The sequence below is a fragment of the Rhineura floridana genome, chromosome 6, assembly GCF_030035675.1.
Source record: "Rhineura floridana isolate rRhiFlo1 chromosome 6, rRhiFlo1.hap2, whole genome shotgun sequence".
NCBI lineage: Eukaryota > Metazoa > Chordata > Lepidosauria > Squamata > Rhineuridae > Rhineura > Rhineura floridana.
The window spans coordinates 108532834-108555577 of record NC_084485.1 but is presented as its reverse complement, the minus strand read 5'-3'; the positions used below and the strand labels follow the sequence as shown (position 1 = coordinate 108555577).

The window sequence follows — 22744 nt, the reverse complement described above, 5'->3', positions numbered from 1 at the left end:
ATCAGCTTTGGGGCTGTTTAAAGATTTTCATGACCTTATTTAATAGGAAAATAACCCCATAGAGCATGAAATATATTGTGGAAAAAGCCAAGCCAACAGGAAGACAGACATTTTGAAGTAGCCACAATAGTCTGCTCTCTAGATTGTAATGTGCATCCTTGATGTTTCAATGCCATTTATAGTTAAATAATTGTATGTCCACCAATTTGGAGGAGACTGCCAAAATCATATGGTTAGAGCACTTACTATACCTTTCCTTACAAATTAATCTAGTAAAATCAGGCTGTCCTTTATAAATACACATGATTATACCATTAACACAACGTGTTTGCTTGACATGCTATAACAGAAGATTTTATTTAGGTCATTTGGAGAATACTGGCAACTGACGGTTTGCCAGCTCATGGACATAAGCGTCAAAGTATAGGCTGTATGTAACTCAAATACAAGTAATACTTTAATAACAATAACTTACAGATACAAACTAATGATGAACTACAATTTCACAAAGATTTGTAAACATTTTGCACAATTGTCAGTCCTGCCTTTTAGCAAAGTGCTCTTTTGATGATAAATAAATTAAACAAACACGTAACTAGAATGGACTACTTCCAGACAGTACAAAAGAAGGTGTTTCTCTTTAATAAGTCTTGTAAACATATTTATGGAGAAATCCATAAAAGTGTCTTGCAGGCCAAGTACACTTACATACCTGGGCAACAAAATTGTCTTCAAAATGCTATGGATGTCATTTAAGATTAAACTGAATACAGAATACAATAGGCGACTCAAGGGTACCTCTTTAGTGTCATGTCCCTGAAATAAATGAATTAGCTGTGACTTATCGGCAGTTGTGTCATGGAATGGGGTAGCAAAGGCTGGAGTCCAAGAGCAGAAGGTGAATGAGCTACAAAATAGAAAAATTTGCTGGTCAGCCTAACAAGAAGTAGAAAAATATTACTTGCGGGTACAAACTGAACTGCATTAATGTGGCTAGGACAGCAGCAGGCAGCGCCCATTTCACCAGCTTGTGCAAGAGTTCATTTCTAGAATGTCAGTGCCTCTCAGATCTTTATGCCAATGCCTGTTCCCAAATGAACTATTTTACCCAGACAACTTTGCAAGTTGTGAGGAAGGTATCTTATTGCAGATATGCTTAATCCATTGACTACAATTCAAAACAATGCATATAACCGTTGTGCTGGAACAAAACAGTCTTGTGGCATCTTAGACTCACATGTTTCATCATTTCATAAACTTTCGTGAGCTACAGTCCACTTCAGAAGCATCTGTAGTCCACAAAAGCCTAGGCCATGATAAAATTTGACAGTATTTAAGGTGCCACAAGACTTTTTTCATCAGAAAATGATGCCGTTTACAATAAGCTTGATTTGAAAGATGAAAGCTATTTAGGCTCTCTGTGGAATTAGAACTTCTTGCTTTTGATTTAGAAAAAAGTTTCAAGCTTTTTGACCGATGCAGAGAGCTAGGATAGTGGTGGTTTTTTTTAGTAAGTGCTATCTAAATGATAATTATTTTAAAAACCTTTTGAATACTTCATTCCTTTTGCTCCTTTACAAAAATCCGTAAGAACATGACTTAATGAACATGGGTTCTGAACATTTTTAAACGCATAAAAATTAACATGAAGAGGTATATTGGAAAGGAAAGCTCCATTTGTCATTATAGGGAGATTCTCTGCTATAATCAAGAGCCCTACCTATTCTCAAAGTGAGAGGTATCATTGAAAATGTTGTAACACAGAAAAGACTTAAGATTATGCAAGGCTTCCACCTATTTTCCAACCTGGACTAGAGCTTGCCAAAACATATGGTGTACCTTCATGCCCACTCAAGTATACCAACAGCCAAAATTTGACACCTTGACTTACAGGTCATATATTATTCTGAGTACATATAACATATGTAGAGTTTTTGCATGCTTTGTAAGCCATTAGCAGATATTGCTATCAACATCACACTGCAACAAAGAACTATGAATCATTAAAAAAAAACCTGAAAAGCTAGAATGTATTTAATAAGTTTCTATCTTGCCCTTCTGAAAATTTTCACAAGGAGGCAAATATAAAGTTAAACAATATATAATATATTCCAATTAAACCCAGAAAAGCAGTACAAGATTTAAGAATACTAAACACAAAATGAATGCTTTTTTGGCTGCCTATGCATTGCATGGTGCCCCATCCTGAGCTAAAGGATGCATTTCACATTTTCTTCTCAAATCTATAAAGTAATTATAGCAAGCTAATGTACCTACCATCCATATAACTATGTAGAGCAGTTAACATTGTTCCATCCTGGGGTACATATGCTGAATATGCCATTTCTTCTAACATTGGTGGAGAAAGCCTAGAAGGCTGGACTGTTGTAACAGGAGTAGTAGATGAATGATTGGGGCTAACATGTTTCTTGTGGCGTGCTCTGCAGTTTTGAAACCATACCTAGAAAATGGAAAGACACAAAAGAGGCCGATTGCGTTCACTATCAGGCATTTAAATACATATTAAAACAAAATATTTAAAACCAACTGTAGCTTCATTGTGGGTCTTTTCCATATCAATGCAAGTATAACTTTTTTGTGTGCTCTTTACTGATGGCAGGTAGACCCAAGTTAAAACTATATACATTGAAGTTAGGACAACCAACAAGTTTGGGAGCTCTGTGTGGGCCTTCTGATGTCAGAGTTCACCATGGGTCATGACTCACATTGCTGCTGGCACACATAAGGCAACCCTAAATCATGTTCCTTCAGCAATGTGAACATATGTGATGGAAGGCATTAGCTGTGCATTTTCTTCCCGAAAAAAATGATGTTTTAAGACTGCTGTAAAAGATAGTACACATGATCTGTTCTAGCTAAAGAATACTGATAAATAGGAAAACTGTTCTTAGGAGCTTTATGTTGCTAAGAAGCTTCGCTCACAGTACTTGTGAAGTAACTGCAGTACAGTTACCTGTATCACACGCCTGCTCAAGCCTGTTCTTTCTGCCAGTTTTTGGAGTGTTTGTGCATCTGGATTGTTGTCCTGAGCAAACTGTGCTTGCATTACCTGGAAAATGCAAGAAGTATTTTTTTATTTTTAAATTGTATTTTTACGTACTAGCCAGACTGCCTAAGTATCAAGATGCAGATGTTCCAACCTCCAATAGCAGTTTTGAGGAGTGTATTCTTCACATAAAAGGCTTCTAACCACATCAAGGCAGGCTAAGCCCACCCAATGACCAGATTAGCTCAAGTGCTAGATACAACATTACTTGGGGGGGGGGGAGAATCAAAGCAAGGTTCTGGCTCATTTGTTACTGAGAGTTGGTTTCATGTAGTGAAGTTACCATGAGGCAATTTGATCACATCCATTTTATGTGATAAATGTATTACATGAATGCACCTTCATGTGGCAAGAACTACTCTTGGCCTTATCAGGGCAGTCACATGACAATAGAAGCCTCCTCGGCAATATTTCTGCACATATGAATAATGTTAATATGAAACAAAGTGGAAGAAAGCCATTAAAAATTAAATGGCCACAATAGTTTGTTATGCTAAGGCATATTCATAAAACATATTCACCATGTTACATGGTTAAAGGTTACCTCCTGGTGAAGTTACCATGCCCAAAAAAAGTTATGTTCGAATCCTACGGTGAAAAGATTTTTAAAAGGTAGTTTTTCCTCTTCCCTAGTACCTTCAGGAGCTAAGTCAAGTTGAAGCTGAATTCTTGTCCAGCATGTGTTATTGTTCATTTGATCTTTACCAGTGCACTGAAAATTCACTTACACATAGACAAGTTACAGTTTGTTGTAAGACTTTTCAGATGAAGTTGGCCATTACTTGATAAGGGCCAGCATTTTACCTTTTTTTTTTTAAAGAAAAACCTCATGATATTGGGGTAGAAACCTTCCAGTTTTCGGGTAAGATTAAAGTTAGAAATCAGTACCCTCCCCATTGTAATGCCCATATAAATTCAAATGGCCCAATAAAGGCAATGGGCAACATCCAATATCATGTGACTGGACTTTCTCTACTTCCCTCAGCACCAAATCTGGTACAGAGAGTTGGTGGACCATTCAAAGATTGGGGGGGTGTGCTGAGAGTTAAAGGGAGAAGCGAGAAAGGGAAAGTACTGTTATGTGAGCAGAAATCTGTTGGACAATTCGGTGAGCAATTGGGATGCAACACAATGGATTGGGTCCAGAGCTCCATGAGTGGAATTTTACCCACAGAATACTCCTGCTCATATAAGGGTAAGGAAATAACATTCTTGCCGATTCCCTTACCTCCTGTAGCCCTTTGCACCCCCTGAAAATCTGTTCCAGATAGCTAGTGAACTCTCTGGAACATCACAGTATTGAGGGGAAAAGGGAATCAGTAAAATTGCACACTTCACTTCCGTGAGTGGAGGACTCTGCAATCAGAAGGGGCTATTCTGCAAACAGAAGGGCTGCTCTCCAACATAATGTGACAAGCAAACTCTTACCACCCATTGATTTCAATGGAACTTGATATGACTATTTTAGTCTAGATCTGCCCGTAGCAGGCAAAGTACTGATCTGAACAACAGTTGGCCTCCCTAATTCTCATTTTATTTTATTATTTGTTTGATTGTTAAGTTGAAGTGAAGAACTGGCACTCATTCTCTTTCCTCTGCAGGAACTGTCAAATTTATTGTAAATGTTGTGGCCTTTTTTCCCTTTTATTTAGAAATAGTGGTTTTATTAGGTTAGATGCAATTTAAACAGATGTTCTTCTCATTGCTTGGCTATAAACATCCAAATATTCATTAATTCTAGCTACAGTACCTTAGTGTATTAGTCCTTTACACAAAATAGTAAAGGCTATCTAAACTGACCACACTAGTTCTAATTCACTACAACAGCAGCTATACATTAAACATTTAATTATTGTCATTTTCAAAGAATGCAAACAACCTCAAAAGAAATGGACTGAGCATCGCAGATACCCCAATGGATTTGGGTCTTTGGGTTGATAAAAAACCCAACTGTTTGATACCATCCCATATCCAACTATGTTGGTAACACAATTATAAAATAATGTATTGAGAGGTTTCATATGAAAAGAAAGCCCTTTTCAGGGACTTCTTTCATAAATTACAACTGAATCATAATAAAGTGTCAGGAGAGATGCAAGACTTATCTTCAAAATAAGCATTTTTCTCAAATCTATAAAGTATAAAGAAATTTAATCAATAATGTAATTATAAAGAAGTTAGTGAAGGAATAACTCCACATTAGAGATTATAACATGAGTTCAAGGTAATTAAGTATTTGCTACCTAAATATTATTTGATGCTTTAGATGTGGAAAAAAAGATGGGATATACAATTAAAGAAGAAATAAAGAAATAGACTTGATGCATACAGATAATTTTTTGTATAGCACAGATCCAAAGACAGGTTTAGGCTTTACTGCATCTGCTGGGCCTACCTCTGTCATTTTTCTTGAGTGAAGCCTCAAAATGCTATATCTGAAGCTCCTGCGGTATACTTTCAATTGATGATATAGACAAGAGAAAAAGAGTATTTTGGAAGTAGGGCCTAAAAGCTCTGCTGTATATGTGGGCCCTCCCATGTACCCACTGCTCTACCTTTACACATTTAGGTTGCAGTCCTATACCTATTTACCTGAAAGTAAGCCCTATTGAGCTCGATGGATTTACTTCCAAGTAGACATGTGTAGGATTACAGTGAAAGTTATCTTAACATACTACAGACTGACTGACTTCACACTTAAAAAGCTAAAATACACACTTTTCATAGACACATACTACTGGTGATGTGATTCTCCAGGAGTAGGTACTTTCCATATGAAAGTCATACCAAAATGGAGTACTTTGGAGATAAAGATATAATTTAGCAGGAACTGAAAATTATTTCAACAGGCTTTAAGTTAATTTTCCTCCTTTTTGCTTATCTATTTCTGCTTTCTAATTGCTTTTTATTAGTGCTGATTTATGGATTATACTTTTGTCTAGTTTTATTATATAGTTTTATTTTAAGTTAGTGCATTTTGCCTTGAAAGATAGAATATAAGTTTTAATATGTATAGAATCAGGCTTTATTTATACTTATTTGGAAGCAATGGTCCTCACTCTCAAGTAAAACATACCTGACACAAAAAAGTATGATAAAAATAATTAATGTATTAATAATTAAAAATAATTAATGCATTGATATCACCTAAGCTAAAATTGCTTCCATATGGAAAATATCTGAGTAACACTTAAAAAAGGGTTGAAAAGATAATTGAAGACTCTGAAAAGTATGAAATTTATATATGAAGGATAACCATTGTTGAAGATCTAATGGTAAAATAATTGTTTTAAGTATGTGAACACAATATACAAGGGTGCTTCACACATTATGCTACAGCAAACCCATGGCTGCAAAGCATGTATGCCAGGGAGCCATAGAAAATTCCTTGTATGACCTTACACACTGAGAGGGGAAACACCCTCAAACCTACGTGCCACTCTTAGGATTGTTAAGGATGGGTAAAGTAGATAAGGCTGCAACACAAGCAATGCAACAGATTGATAAAACACATGGTGCACAGATAAGTCTTGCCTATCTAGTATCTAGAACATACTGTTCCATGCATTTTATTATGTTTTAAATAACCATTCCTAACCATACATTGAATTAACATTTGGAAACTCTATTCTGTCAGCAGTTATGTCCTGTTTAAAGAGGACAGCAAGCTGATTTTAAAAATGTGAAGCACACAAATAAAATGCCTTTATCCTGAAATAAAGCGATGCTTGAGTTTGCAAAGAGAATTGTTCTGTTTCTTAAACAATGTGGACACTTAGGCAAGCATTGAGTGTGGAGAATACTGGTGGGTCTTTCCCTTCAGCAAGTACTGACAAGAATTGACTATAAAGCAGGAAGTATTAATAAGCAGATAGTTTGTGGTGATAAGGATCTACCAGCCTATATACTACAAAATAAAGTAAAAAGTAGCTCTGATAATTACCAGTATTTAACTAGTAATAAGGACCTTCCAGTTTATCTACCACAGAATAAAGCAAATATATATATAACTGAACTCAGGGATGGTGTAGGAGAGTGTATACATGTTCCTTTGTATTGACTTTGTAGCAATGTGATTTTTTGGGGGGAGCACATGGATATCAGCTGGGCATACAGCCAAGTTTATATTGACCCCAACATCACTACAGCTACAGTTTATACTAATTTAAACTTGACAGTGGTGCTTATCCTGAAGAGCCACAGTTTTGATTGCTACTTGCTTGGCATCTATGGTGAAATATAAGACACTGAAAACCTATGTTTCCTGTACAGCTATTTTCTGTACATTTTCTAGTGCCTCTCTTCAAATTACACAGAACTAAAACTATTTAGTCTCCTATTGTACTTATGTGTCCTGATGGAAGTGTCTGGTTTAATGAATTTCATCAAGTAGTCAAAACAGATCAGCATTTACTTTTCCACTTACAGAATTTCTAGCCGTCTTCAGGGAAATAGAAAAAACTGGAAAAGTAATTATTTCACATGGAACAGCTAACACTCACATGAGTATCCCAGAAACAGGTTGTGCCTTTGATACCAAGAAAAATAGTCTGTAGTGAAGAGAATAGTTTCTTCACATCCAGCTAGATTTAACAGAATTCTTACATTATGCACAGGAAAAATTATGCCCCATACCCCACAGCTGTCTTTTATTACAACATTGTACCATGCCAGTGCTCTACCTGAAGCTGATCTGCTGTGAAACTGGTCCGAGCTCTTTTTGCTGGTTTTGGATGATTAATATCTTGTTCTGTTAATAATGCACCTTCTACACTAATGCCATTACCTGAAATTAAAAAAGAAGACAATGTCCAAGGTTTGCTAGTACTGATATCCGTAATTCGTTATAGACATTACACCAGGAAAAAATTATTATAATCAGGATATTCTTGAACTGAAATACCAATTTCTCATTACTTTGAAACTGGAAGTATTGCTCTGGAGTTTTCAAAGTCACACCAAGGGTTTTATACCTTTGGAGAGATGGGCAAAATTTGGTGTTTCATAATTTAAGCACTGTTTCAGATCAGTGTCCTGACTGCAAGCACAGACCTTCATCTTTATATGGGGTGGGAGGGCAAGCGAATCCATAAACTGCTAAAAGCAGGTATGGTATGGTATGGACCTTGATTAAAAATCAGTATTACTCTACAGTTGAGTAGGGAGAAAGTGGCAAATGCTATATTTGCATGAACAGTGCAATCAAGCTCCTTGGCTCTTGTCAAAGGCTGAATTCAGACAATTTAGGCAGCAATCCAAGCCCAGCTGGGGAGCAGCAGAGCTTAATAGAACAGCAGGTCCACCACTACATCCACAGTCTTGCTGTTCCTGCTGGCCAGGGTAGAAGGGGAGGCAGAGGGAGAGATCAAGCAAATTGCTATCTAAACCTGGAGCCAGTTCAGTGATTGGGTGCAATGTCATCACATGATGGCAGTGGGGCCAGTTTCGGATCCAATGGATCCAAGAACAACTCAGCCCCTTCCTAACCCCAGAATACTCCATTTTGTGGCTTTCAATGGACTGCCACCAGCAGGGACCTTGCTGCCAGCTCTTCTACCCATCGGCACATTTGGTGGGTGGAGTGGGGAAGCTCAGTGCTGGCAGAGGCCAGTGGAGAGATACCTCTGCCCAACCCAACCTCCTGCCCAGACTGGCACAAAGGGGGCTTGAATTGCAATGCAAGTCTACTCTTCCTGATGTGAAATGTTAACATGCAACTTCTCTGCAATTGTGAATCAAATAGAACTACATTGCTTGAGAAGGACAAACACGGAATGGGCTTGGGCTACCATGCTTTGAAAAAGCTGCAGACTTTAGCATCTGAAGTAATAGTAGTGCACATCTTTTTTCAAAGTGAAAATGCAATTCTGCTAGCATCCATCTAAGACAAGGATGGGGAACTTCCAGCTCATGGGGCATACTTGGCCTGCCAATCCTCTTCGTTTGGCCAAAAAGGCCATTTTGGGGAAGCTACACCCACCCACCCTCCCTACACTTGACATCATACATGACATCAGGTGTGGGGCAGATGAAGGCAGGGCTCCAATGAGGAGCTTAAAGCAGGCTCCTGTTTGTTCCTTTGCTGAAAGAAGGCTCACTCCACCTACCCATCAGCTGCCCATCAGCAGTGGGACCATACCTAGCTTGAGGGAGAAGCAAATTCCATTCAATGGAAACTGCTTCTCCCTCTTAGTGTTGCTCTCTGAACCAGCTTTGCATGACTCCTTTAAATGTCTGAAAACTAGACATCTAAAAGAGAACCACAACACTGCTTGCAAATGGCTTTGAAACAGTCTTACACTGCACTTCGAACTCCTGACATTCAGGACTTCAAAGCGCAGCATCACATCACCTGACATCACTATGATGCCCAGTGATTGACACAGTGGCAGTCTGCCTGGAGTGAAAGGTAACAATTGGCCTTCCAGCCTAAAATGGTTTCTGATCCCTGTATTGAGAGGATGAATACAAATAATTATGATGCACTCATAGAAAAACTGGTAATATCTGAGGTAGCCTGTGTGAAGAGAAGTTTACAATGGCAGCGCTACTAATAAAAAATGGAGGAAAGTGGAGGAGAGGTAAAATCCTCCTTAGAACATGAGTACAGATTGCCAACTTTTCATGAGATTGCATGTGTGCCATACATTTATAACATCAGCTACAGAACTGATCAAGTTAAAAACTTGTTTCCAGAATCTACCCAAGATTTATTTGTCTCAACATGAAAAAGGGGGACTACACCCTAGGGACCTAACATCAAGAAGGAGAGTTACCATTTTCAACTTCTCTTTTCAGATTATCCAACATGCAGTCATAATGTACCCTACAGAGGACTTTCTCTTCAACCAAAGCAAACTCTTCCCCTGTGGAAAGCTGTCTTTTGCAGGAGAAGCAGGCAAAGCATGCCAAGTGATACACATTTCCCTTAGCTCTTCGGACCCAGTCAGTAGAATGGATGTGCCTGCCACAGCGAGAACAACGGGTTCCATACCGTCTATAACAAAAGAAAGGTAGAACAAATAACAGCAGCCACTCGTCATTTAATTGCCACTCAAGCTAGATTATGAAGTTACCTTATGGGTTCTGTTTACCTGAAGTTCATAGTAAATACTATTGGTCACATTGAAAGCTGGGATTTGCATCGCTTAATTTCCACTGAATTCCTGCCGACAGAGGAAGGCTTGCTCGCTTTGCAATTACTATTTGTACTTTTGAGATGCCACTCCCTTATGCCTTCCAGGGCTTCTTGTGGGAATCATAAGAGATCACCTAAGGGCAAGGCAGGTTGCTTTGAGGTGAGTCAGCCCAGGAGCGCTGTTATGTCATATAATAGTGTTAATACTATATGGTATTTTGATTTAAAAATTGTTAGCAATTCCATTTATAAGTTTTATATCTGTTATCTAAAGCAAGAGGATAGTAAATAGTCAGATAGAATTCTACAACTTTTTTTTAAGGACTGCTTGTTTTAAAAAGGCAAGGGCACTCCTTACTGTTAATTTATTATAGGTTTTTAAAAAATAGAAAAATATTTAATATTTAACACATAAAGCTTTGTACACTAAAAAGCCAAACAAGAACAGTACAAAAAAGGGATGGGGGAATCAGCAGTGTAAATACAAAAGAGATGCATGGCAGCTCAGCAACGACAGTCAAAAGCAAAGACAGTTAGGTAACTCCGGGGGAAAGGTTTCAGCAGTCATTTAAGCAACAAAAAGAATATAATGTTGTTTGAGATGGATTCCTCTGGGTACATCCTAAGAGACAATATAACCATCAATAATGCCTTGCTCCATCAAACTCAGCTATTAGAAAAAGAAGGAATCTGTAATAGAGATATCTTGATATCACGTAATAGAGAGAAATATGTAGTAGTAGGTGCGCCTTCCAGTAAAAAGGGTTTATTTAGGCCATTTACGGCCTTAAAAAGGTAATAAGCATGTGTTTAACACACACTCTGCAACCTGTTCTAACTAAAGGCAGGCAGCAGAACGGCACTAGGTGCAACCCCAACTAGAGTGCATTACAATAATCCAAATGAATGGTTACTGAAGCATCGGTGACTATGTCAAGATAAGATAAATCTGAGAAAAGCTATTTTACTACACACAGAATATTTATTTGAGGGTTACACACTATTCCTTCAATTGTTAGCATCAAAACAGAAGGTCAATGAGCTGAGAATAGTAAGCCACTTTGTACACTACCACAGAACTATTCCCAACACTACCAAAAATTAATACAAGTGAGTGCGCAGTGTGTTTCTCAGGAGCATCTCAGAGTCCCACATCTGTAGGCTTCATGGAACTGGTTATCACCTTTTAAAATGGTTTCTGAGGTCTTTATTCTAACTTTTCAACAGACATATTAGGTGTTATTCAGGATGAAAGGCCAGGTACTTGCATTACAATCATAAATCCAAAGCACTTTAGGAAACAAAAAGTGCATTTCTACTTACAGTTTCAATAACAGTAGTTTACTCTAGCAGTAAAGTATTTCCACATTTTACCTTAGTAAATTCAGATGCACTGAGGAGACAGGAGTAGTTTACTTCCCAAAGTGTTGGTGTGCAATAGAAATACTTTCCTTCTGGAGGAAACAACTACAATTTGTGGGAGTAGATGGAAACAGGAAGATGACACCAGGGCTTAATAGAAAACATTGAGTTAAAATATTGATATTGGAATTATTTTGCAATTTGATGAAATCAGATCACTACATTCTTCCAATCATGCTCCATCCCCAAACCCTCAATAATACTGTTAGTCGCTGCACAAAAAGCATCGAAACAGATCTTCAGGGCCAGTAAAATAATTATTTTAATCAGGATCAGTGGACATTATCCAGTGATGTTAAGCAGTTTGCCAGCTCTATTGATTTCAGTGAGAGCATTAGGCTGCAATCCTATACCCAATTTCCTGGGACTAAGTTCCATTTAACTCAGTGGAACTTACTTACATCTAAGCAAGATATGCATAGGATTGTATTGTCACCTAGACATCTTCCACTGCAATTAATGGGGCCGACAAACGCTCAGCTTTGAGCACGATCCAGCCAATGATTACACGGTGGTATACAAGCTTTGAATTATGCAATCAAGGAGGGGAGAATAAGATGAGGGGGGAAATGGTTCATGAGCAGCAGAGCAATAATAGGTATGACCAACTACTAAGAAAGCAGCCACATAACAGCTACTAATCAGCACTAAGGAGAGATCAGGAACCTGTAGCCTTTCTGATATTGTTAGCTTCAAGTTTCCAACAGCCCCAGCCAGCCTGGCCTATAGTCACAGGGATTAAGGAAGTTATAGTCCAATAACATCTGGAAAGCCTGCCCACCCCTTCACTAACTTGTTCCATTCCTTCATTTACTAACAAGGCAAGCAGTTCTGATCTTTCACATTTTGTGGCACAATTTGTGTCTTTCCAGTTCCACAACTGTAAAACTTACCATGCACTGTATGGAAGGTTAAAGGTGAAAACACATGCATTCAATTGTTTTATTATGTATTCTGTGTTTAAGTTGCCTTATGAGTGTTTGCCCCTAAAAGGTAGTTAGAAATACCTTAAAATAAATGTCTTATTCCAATCAACTGAATTTTTAGTAAGCAGCTGAAACCTTGCCAGTTTTCACTGTAGCTTACTTTAGCTAATTTGTAGCTTAAAAAACAGCTGATCGGGAGGGATTGGAAATTAGCTGCACAAAATGCACATGGGAAGGACTTTTTGTCTTCTCTGCTAGAACCCTTTAAATTGCAAGGTGATTTCTCCCTCCCAGTTTAAAGTATCCAGGGTAAAATGGATCCAAATGTGCATCTCAGTGTGCACTGCATTTATTTCAATTGAATTCACAACTGTACATTTGTAACTACAAAATACTAAGATACTAATGGACAATGTCTGTCCTGTGAGAAGGAAGAAGGGAGTGATGGAGGCTGGCAAGGTTAACATCAGGGACTGCTCCAGTTGGACTGTCCCTGCCCATCAGCCCCAGGACTTTACATTTTGTATTATTTATTTTAGTTTTTTAATATTGTAACCACCTATAGGACCTTATGAGAAAGGGTTATATAAATGCAATAAACACAAATAAATAATTAATGTATAGTATACCTGAAATAGTCTAGTTTGCAGAAAATGTCTTTGTCTTTGATATAGCAGCTGGTGTGCCTTCCTAAAGAAGTTCTACATACACTGCAAGAGAGACACCGCACATGCCAGCACAAATCATTTACCTATGAAGGGAGAAAAAAAATATATTTGGTAACAATGATTTAAGTAAACTAAACAGAGCTTTAAGAAAATAATATTCATAGTAATACTTAAAGAGTTCAAAGTGTGAGACTCCACTGACTTAAAAAGAAACCACAAAAGTAATTTGTAATAGTAGTAATAATTTCACACACAAGAGGGGCACAACTTGTTGAGGGGTTCTCCAATATATAGCCCCACTGAAATGAATAAGTAATACAGGAGCTCTGTTTAATGCAAAGAAAAAGAAAAATGCTTGTGGAAACCCAGAAACAGCTTCTCTTCCCAGAGGGACTATGTATCTGTAGTGACTGAGTAGAACAAACAGTAGAATGTATTCTGAGTTGAATAAGGGTTTTTCTTTATTTTATTTTTGTTCCCCCAAAGAGTCTTCTATACAGAAAGACAAGACTGTTCCAGATGTAGAGCCCCAGGAGATGCGATAGAGATGTGAAAGCCCCATGAGGAAAAAACCTGGGAAGGAGGGGGAGAACTATTTTATTCCTTTATTCCCTAACCTTCTTGTTGTTGTCTGCGAAATTTCCAGGCAGGCTTTCACACATTCATCTGAATTAGGAAGTTAGCACCAATTAAAAAAAAATGTAAATGTACTGCCTTCAAGTCGATTCCGACTTATGGCGACCCTATGAATAGGATTTTCATGAGGCTGAGAGGCAGTGACTGGCCCAAGGTCACCCAGTGAGCTTCATGGCTATGTGGGGATTCGAACCCTTATCTCCCAGGTCATAGTCCAACACCTTAACCACGCAAAGTAATCACAAGTGAAACTCCAGCCTGCAGGGGCATAAGAGACTTGAGGCAGAGGCCTAACATACATATTTAATTTGCATGTAAAGGTGTAATTCAGGGCAACTTTCAGAAGGCAACACACAAACTCTGGCTCTTGTTCTCAGGGCTTAATTTGCCTCTGAGCAAATTAAGACCACAGGTGGCTGGAGTCTTGCTGGTACCACGGTTCACTTATTTGGCACATACGTATAATGCAGAGTAATAAAATAAGTTTCTAAAAGGGGGGAAAGGGGGAGGAGATCTGGAGGTTCTTCCCCAAGGATCACCTCTGACAATGCCCCTGCTAGGATGAAACTATGGTGGTACAATACAAATGACATGAAGGCATACCACTTCCTTGAGCAATTTTCAGTGACATATCACATGACAATGAGCTAGTGTAGACATGCCCCAAGCCAAAACCTAGTATTTGGACACAAGTTTCTATTCAAGTTATTCTATCCTTTAGAATAAATGTTTATATAAACTTTAACAGATTATGGGAAGAGGCATCATGGCGTGGATAACTTTGGAGTTGCTTAATCTAGCAAAGCAATAGTATTTGACACCATGTCACCCTGAACTACACTTAAGGGTGAAGTTGCCCTGAACAGATTACCATTTATTGCATGAGAAAGTGAATCAATTATGACAGCTGCTTCTCTATGTGAAATTTATCATGGATCAGTCACAATTGTATCAGAGGTTAGTTTGCTTTGCTGAATTAGGTGATGAGCTGATGGATCATCCATGCTTTCAAACCAAACAGTCACTGTGCAATTGCTTTAGTTTTTCACATAGCAAACCACAGTCTAGCATTTTAAGTGACTAATTCTGAGTATCTTCATTTATTAGTGTGTTAAGATACAGCTTTGGGTTTTTGCTGAATTGTGTGAACTGACACGCTTTAATATATTTTAAATAATATTATATTTTAAAAGAATTAAACTTTGTAGCTCAAAAGATTCTCACTCAGCACTTTGTTTATTATACAGGATTCATAGCACCAATTAATAGACACACTGGTTGTACACTGTGGCCTCTTTCAAAAAGACGGACAATCTTACTATAAAAATCTATGAAGTGAAAATTTGACATTTCCTCTGACAAAATTAGAGAGATAAGGAAGCCAGTAAAGTTAGAGACGTAAGCTAATCAGCAAAGTCAGATGCTGTCTAGGATCCCGCATGATAAGGAATATTTTTTTAATAGTCCTGTTGGCAATTCATCATTTTAAAGATTAAAAATTGTTAGTGAGGTATAGTTCATTAACTTTTTTTGTATTCAATGTACAGTATTATTGCTGAATCAGTATGAATAAGCAGCTCTGGTTCTGAACTACCTTAAATTACATAACAGCCACATAAGTCATTTACCAGGACCTTCTAAAATGAACATGATATACACAAAGAATACATAAACAATATTGCCTAAGCCTCAATACTGTATAAACAATACTACCAACTATGATTGAAGCCTACCTACACAGAGTTTACCACCGCCAATTGTCAGTGGTGTTTACAGCAACTGAAAAAACATACTGCCATGCTAGTCAAATTTACCAAAAAGTTACAATGTAACACTACTGTGCTATTTCTTCAATAATAGGAAGAGGGCAAGAATATTTTCCAAGTTGCTTTCCCAAACTGGAGCTGAAGTCACATAAGTGAAAATGATCAATCACTCCATTCACAAAGAAACATTCTATCTCTCAGACTTCACCACCAGTGCTAAGAGCAGCAGTAGAGATGGCTACACAACATGTTCATAACAAATGAAGTCATAGAATCACAAAGCTGGAAGGGATCCTGGAGGTCATCCAGTCCAACTCTGCTATGCAGGATCTACCACGCAGGATGCAACAACAGCAACCCTGGTGAAATGTCTCCAACAAGGACTCCACCACCTCTTGAGGAACACCTCTTTTACACTGTTGGAACACCTCTGACTGTCAGGGGGTTCCTCCTAATGTCGAGCTGAAGTCTGCTTCCTTGCAATTTCCATTCATTAATTGTGATCCTGCCCCCAGAGCAACAGAGAACAAATCTGCTACATCTTCTACATGACAGCCCATCGAATATTTGAAGAGAGATGTCATGCCTCTCCTTAATCTTATCTTCTCCAGGCTAACATAGCCGCTCTTTCAGCCATTCCTCATAGTACTTGATCTCTAGACCCCTCACTATAATGACTGACAAACAAGGTGTCTAGAGGGCAGCTCCCAGAACTGAACACAAGACTCCAGATACAACCTGACCAGCACAAGTTCTATGCTAGAGTGCTAACAGAGTAAACTATTAGTATTCATATGTACTATTGCCAGTTACATTTGCAGTCAAGTTTTGCTACCTTTTAAACCACATTTTGTGGAGCACTGCATTATCAGGTTCAGTATTAGAGGTGAAAGACTTGTGAACCCTTACTATTAAGACTGTTAGACTAGGACCTGGGAGACCATGGTTCAAATTCCCATTCAACCTGGAAGTTCACTGCATTACCTTGGACCTTTCACTGTCTTTCAGCCTTACCTATCTCACAGAGTTGTTGCAAGGATAAAAGGAGGCCGGGGAGGAGCAAAATGTGGGCATTAATTAAAAAATAAAATATATCATGCCTGCCTCACAAATTCACCCTACATTAGCTGCTAGAAAAGCAAAGAATTTCTGGCACAAAGAAAAAGATGAACTGATACCCTTTCAGGTAAGAGACCAATGCAGAAACCAGCAATTGTACCCACATATCCCCTTCCATATAATTTTTGAGTTGTAATAAAATATCAAATGAGAATATCAAACTAGCCTTTAATTTGCTAGTTCCTCAAAAGACAATAAAGAGACATAAATGTGTCCCGCTCAGGGATTCATTTCTGAGTGGCTGCAATCATTAGAGATTTCAGAAAATTTATTATTTTTTCCAAATTTGGGTAGAGGGATTATTTACTTTGGTTTCTCCATCAAGCTTAAAGCAACAAAGGCCTTTTACACTCATTGTTCTTAATGTTGTATATTGAACTCACAGCCACCTTAGAACATTTGGCAAGGAGTGGAAGAATAATTTAAAGTGTTTATTATGCCAGAAAAAGACCCCTTTCATTAGTCACAGCTCTGTAGACCATACAGCAGGATAAAAAATACATACATTTTAAAATAAGAGATTCTTTATAACAGTCTAACCTGAGAGTAAATCCTATTGAACTCAATGAGACTTACATCTAAGTAGACATGTATTGGTTTGTGCTATAAAGTGGTAATTAAGACACTTCGGAAATAAGCAGGAAAACTGAACCTTCTTCTAGCTTCAGCATGGCCCAAATTTTGGATCTCTTATAGGGCGCTATTGAAAAACTCAAGACAGTCTGATGACTGAAATCCAGATTACTGGGCTTTTTACAACAAAACTAGGCTTCAGTTTTGATTAGTGGCTACTAATCCATGACACATTAGAAATATAATGCCCTCCTAACACTGAGCAAACCTCTCTAAATTTGTAGTAGTTTCAGCTTCCAGACTTCCCTCAGTCAAGTGTGCAAGTAAAGTGAAACAAGTTACTCCATTTCTAAAAGGAAAAAGAACAGCGCCGCAAAGGTCGATAGTACTTTTTGCAGGATCCTTTCAAAAGGATCCCCCTTTAAAAGGTACTCCAGAGCTACCAATCAAGTTCTTAAAAACTGGGCTAGGATCTTTTCACTGATCACCTGCTAGTAAGTACAACCTCCCTGTGTCCTGAGAGTCTCTTGTACATCAAGAGACAGAGATTCTTGCAAAAGTTGGATCTAGGAGGGCGGATTCGCCCTGCCCTTTGAAGCACCACTCTATTAGATCAAAGCCCATTTATCAACTCCATCAGAACCTTATTCGCTCCCACAGAGACTATTCCAAAGCCAGGAGCACGCGGGGCCCCGGGAAAGGGTCTGCGGAAGGCCGCGCGTCCCACCCTCAGCTCACCTTGAGAAGGTACTTGTCGATGATCTCCAGGCCGCAGCTGTTGCAGACGCACTTGTTGGTCCCGCAGCCGCCCGTGCCTGAGGCCAGCGAGCGGGGAGAAGACGAGGGCGAGAGCGGGGCAGACGACGAGCACGAATCCTCGTCTCCAGCCACCTCGGGGCTCACCTGTCACGCGGAGAAGCAGACACACACACACACACACACACGGGCCTGTTAGCGAGCCCACACTCGAGGTCCTTCTGCCGTGCTCCCGTCCCTCTCTGGAGCCTCTCCGAGGTACTCTCCCTGCCTCCACGAGCCTGTGGCTCCCCTGAAAAAGCGCCCAGCTGGAGAGCTGCCATGACGACCCCTCCCGCCAACTGGCCTCCACTATTACTACGCAAGATAAAGTGGAACAAACGCAAATGCCAAACGAAAGGAGCGGTTGAAGATTAAGTCTCTGGCGTCCCGTTCACGTTTGTTCCACTTTAGCCTCTCAGACTCCCCCCTCAGAGATGAGGGAGGGAAGGCAAGGAGGAGAACCGGCCCTGGCGGCCTCAAGGCCACCCAGTGAACTCGCCGACCGGGTTGGGAAGTGGAAGCCGAACTGGGAGCCGGTCCGGCCGTTGCCGCCTTTCTGCGAGGTGGCCTCCGGCGGCGCCACTCCCCAGGCCTGGGTTCCTACACAGAGAAAGCCCCCTCCCGCCTCAGCGCCCCATAAACGCTCCCTCCTGCCTGCACTCCCGTTCCGCACCCTCGCCGACTTCTCTCTAGTCACTCCCCGGCTTGCCGCTTCATTCCTGTTGGGCAAAGTGGCGGCTCTCACTCACCAGCCCCGTCTCTCCGGCGCTTTTTCGCCTTCTTCCCGTCACTGTGGCTGCCGCAGCGGCTGCTGCCACCCGCCCACACTCCTCAGCCATGAGCCTCGGGAACTGTGAAGAGAGACCAGCCGGCTGAGCGCGCCGAAGGCCGCGGAGAAACGGAGGTTCTTCCTCCTCCACCCACCCCCGAGCGGGGGCTGAGAGAAACGAAGAGAGATTGCCGACCCTCCTCCTTCTTCTCTAGCCAAAGCTAAACGAGGGCAATTAGAGGGCGAAGACGGCCCTGAGGCGAAGCGCTTCAATGGGGCTCTTGAGCGCTAATTGCTGCTGCTACAGCAGCCGCCCAAGCAGCCCGCCCGGCGCTCGTGCCGGGCGCGATTTGAATGAAAATGCCTCAGCTTGCGCGGCGCTCGAGCGGCTCGCCGCAATTAGAGCTCGCCAACCACTTCCAGCTCGGGGCCTCTGAGGTGTAAATTGCCACTTTAAGCACTCGAGCCGAAGTCAACAGGCCGAGGTGCTGCTAGACTCGAGGGTTATTTTTGTGTAATAAAAAAAGGAGAAAAAGAAAAAGAAGAAAGGAAACATGACGAGAAGAGAAAGGAGCAGCAGAAGAAAAATAGAAACCAGCCAGCTGAATGTAATTTGGGGGGGGGTCATTAAAAACAATCGCCCCTTGGGACAATTGGAGCGAGGGTGTACTTAGGGGTGCTTGGCACAGTGGAAAAGTTGCGGGGCCAAGGCTGAATGAGGGGCAAAAGCCGCCGCCCCTGCTCCCGCGGGGCACTCCGCTCTCCTCCATTCGCAAGGCGGAACAAAGCGCTTGGACAGAGCCGGACCCGGACCAGCTCCGCATCCAAAGCCTCCCCGCACTTAGCTTAACGGGAAACATAGTCGAGTTACAGAGGAGCTGCCTCCAAAACCGCAGTGCAATCCTAAACACGGCTACTCAGGATTAAATCTCGTTGCTTCCAACGGAGCTGACTCCCAGGCAAGTGTGTTTAGGATTGCTGTCTTAATATGGCTTGATTACCGCTCAATACCGGGAGTTAAAGTAAAAGATTTCAATGAGTGCGTGTTACATCGGTAAGCTTTGGGAGGGGGTGCCTGATCCTCTTTCAGTGCCAATATGGAATATGAGACAGATCGTGGTATCGAATTAATCTAGAGCGTAAGTAACCGAAGTGGCGTTCTCCAGATGTTTTGGACGACGACCTTCCATCAGCCCTGACCGTTGGCCATACTTGCTGGGGCTGATGAGTGTTGGTGTCCAACGACATTATGTTGGCTACCTCCAGGCAGAGCATAAATGGATAACCCCGGAAGCCAACAGAGCTAGTTTTGAGGACCCATTCGTGACCCGGTCTACTAATTGTATCAAGGCTGCCAGCGATTAGCTGGTGCCTTGCTCCACAGTAGCCTCACCGAAATCTTTTTGGCTGGAAAGGGCTGCTTGCAAGGAACCATCACGGCTAAGCAAGTCCTACACAACTCTATGGAACGTCCTCCCAAGCGTCTCGCGATAGAAGCGCCGATTGGATGTTTCCCGTTTAGGAAAGATAGTTAAAGTACAATGGAAAGTGGCAGGAAGGTTACAGCAACAGGGACACGATCCCCAAGTCCCTTAAAAAAGCACTTGACTCTCCTAAATCCAACGGTCCTCGGACTGACCCAATTGGCTCGGCTGGAGCCCTTGAACAATTTACTCTGGCTGACATTTCTTTGGTTTGGTTTTGTCTAAATGCACGGTTAAACAAAAGCTGACGTGGTCCAATGAATAAAATGGCATTAAGATTTAATATTAATTTAAGAATGACTAATAAATATGGCCCTCGAGATTTTGCTTGTCGGCTTATCACTGTTAACAATCACTTACCCCGGAGTAGTCCCATCGAAGTCAACAGAACTGGCTTTGAGGATGCTGACCTTGTTGATCGCCACGCTAAATACAAAGGCCAGTCTACCCTGTCCTCTAGGATTTATGCCCTAAATCATGGGCAAACAGAAGGTAGATTGCGATCTGCTGGTAGAGCGGTGTGCAGTAGATGGGGAAGGATTTCTGACCCCCAATTGTTTAACCATAGCAGAAACAAATTGACTGCCCCACCCATCCTCTGAATTGTACTGCTGAAATGAAGAAAGTTTGGGGTAACCAGGGATGGATTTGTTTGTGGACGCTCGGATCAGTTTTGAGAATTTCTGATACTTAATGCAAATTCGCAGGCTCAGAATTCTTTAATTCTAAATGTATGTCTTTTACACACTTAGGCTCTGGTTGGTGGACCTCCGGATTCTCAAGAAGAAGAAAATCGATTCCGCAGACCTGAAATCCGTCCACCCTCGCTTTAAATAGTTCGAAGCAGAACGGGACGGGGAATCTTCAAGGCAGCGGTGCCTTAAGGTGAAGGGTCTATTCCAGTGTAAGAAGTTGAAGCAGCGCCAGTCTTCCATGCAACATATACATTGGATTCCTCTTTCTTTCCCCGAAGAGGTTTCCTACTTAACTAACGTTTTTATTTTTAGCTGAATGTCAGGTAATGGTGGTAATAATAATAATAATAATAATAATAATAATAATAATAATAATAATAATAATAATAATTCGTAGCTTTCCACCCCCACCCGCTCTGTTTTTTTTAAGTCTTCCTCGCCAGTCGGGGTGTATCTCTTATAGACGTTAGGTGGAACCCTGCCAGTTTGCCTTCAGATTAGTAGTGGAAGGGGAAATCGCTTCTACCACACACACAAAAAGCTTCTATCAAAGGGTAGCGACTTTTAAATTACTTAGAAATAATTCCCGGGGGTTCTTGAGCTGCCATAGACAAATCGCTTAAGGCGGAATAGTCCCACGGAAACAAAATGGAACTGCTCGGGAGAAAAGCGCGTTCCAGCTGGTATCAGTAGGGCAAATTCGGATCCGCTCCTGGGTCACGTTTAGACAGATTGCGAGGAAGGCGGCTTACTATACAGTATGGGGAAAGAGGCAGGCTCACCTTTTCCGTCGCGATACGAAGCGCGGGCACGTCTTTGTCGTCCAGTTTACACACAAACATCTGGTTGCTCTTCCAATACATGGCACTGGGCTGGGAGTGCTCCTCACATACCAACTCCAGAAAGGACGGCGCTCCCCCCTCCCTTCCCCTCCCCTCCGCACAGGAAAAAAAGAAGGAACTTCGACGAGTCTTTGAAAGTTATAAGGAGAGGAGGGAGAGAAAACAAACGCCCCAGCCCTCCCCGTCTGTCTCTCCAGTCCTTGCTCCAAAGGCCTCTGCTATCCTCAGCTCCCCTCCCAAGCCTCTTCCCGAGCTCCCTTTCCTACTTTACTGATGTCAGACCCTTGAGGGGGGAAAAGTTTTGTTTTCAAGTGGGTGGAACCTCTCTCTCCCCCCCCCCGCCTCTTGGCTGGCTGCTGGAGCCTCACCTCCTTGTGTAAAACCCGCCTTCTGTACATGTTCAGATCTTTATCGCTGCAAGCAAACGCACTCCAGGCAGCAGATTATTTTTTTAAAAGGCAGGGAGAAAAAAACAGGCGTATGCCCTAATTTTGGATTAGCCCTTCGTTGGGGGTTCCCCTCCTCCCCTCCTTGCCAGACCTTCAGCTTGCCGTGTCCGGGAAACCCAAATCAAGGTGGATGGTGGTGGGATAGGCAATTGCGGGGCTTTGATCCTCCTTTCCCCAGCAACAGCGACTGCACAAAGCCGGGAAGAAAGAGAAATTGCCTTAGACGGCTCTTGCTCTGTCCATGTGGCGATTAGAAAACCTCTCTCATTCAGGGAAAACAATGGAACATCTGAGGAGCTCCACACTCCGGTTGGGGGGAAATCTCGCCGGAAAGAATCAGATGCGGGGCTCCTAATTAACTTCTAACCTCTTTTTGGGGGTCCGGAGAGGGA

The 22744-nt window shown here is 41.2% G+C and overlaps 1 protein-coding gene across 3 annotated transcripts; it reads right to left on the bottom strand.

Moving 5' to 3' along the window:
• Nucleotides 1–336: 336 nt before the first annotated feature.
• Nucleotides 337–21919, bottom strand: LHX8 (LIM homeobox 8). Of its 3 annotated transcripts, none has more exons than XM_061630512.1 (9): nt 21844–21917; nt 18863–18964; nt 18054–18218; nt 13183–13304; nt 9844–10064; nt 7750–7853; nt 2975–3070; nt 2278–2461; nt 337–907 (listed from the first exon to the last, which is right to left on the bottom strand). In XM_061630512.1, exons 1-9 carry the CDS (start codon nt 21901–21903, stop codon nt 831–833), a joined length of 1131 nt encoding a protein of 376 aa, XP_061486496.1. In that variant the 5' UTR covers nt 21904–21917; the 3' UTR covers nt 337–830. The 3 variants fall into 3 exon arrangements, with proteins under 3 accessions (XP_061486496.1, XP_061486494.1, XP_061486495.1); XM_061630510.1 differs by lacking the exon at nt 21844–21917 and adding an exon at nt 20727–20772; XM_061630511.1 differs by lacking the exon at nt 2975–3070 and having other exon boundaries at nt 21844–21919.
• Between the last annotated feature and the right edge of the window lie 825 nt (nt 21920–22744).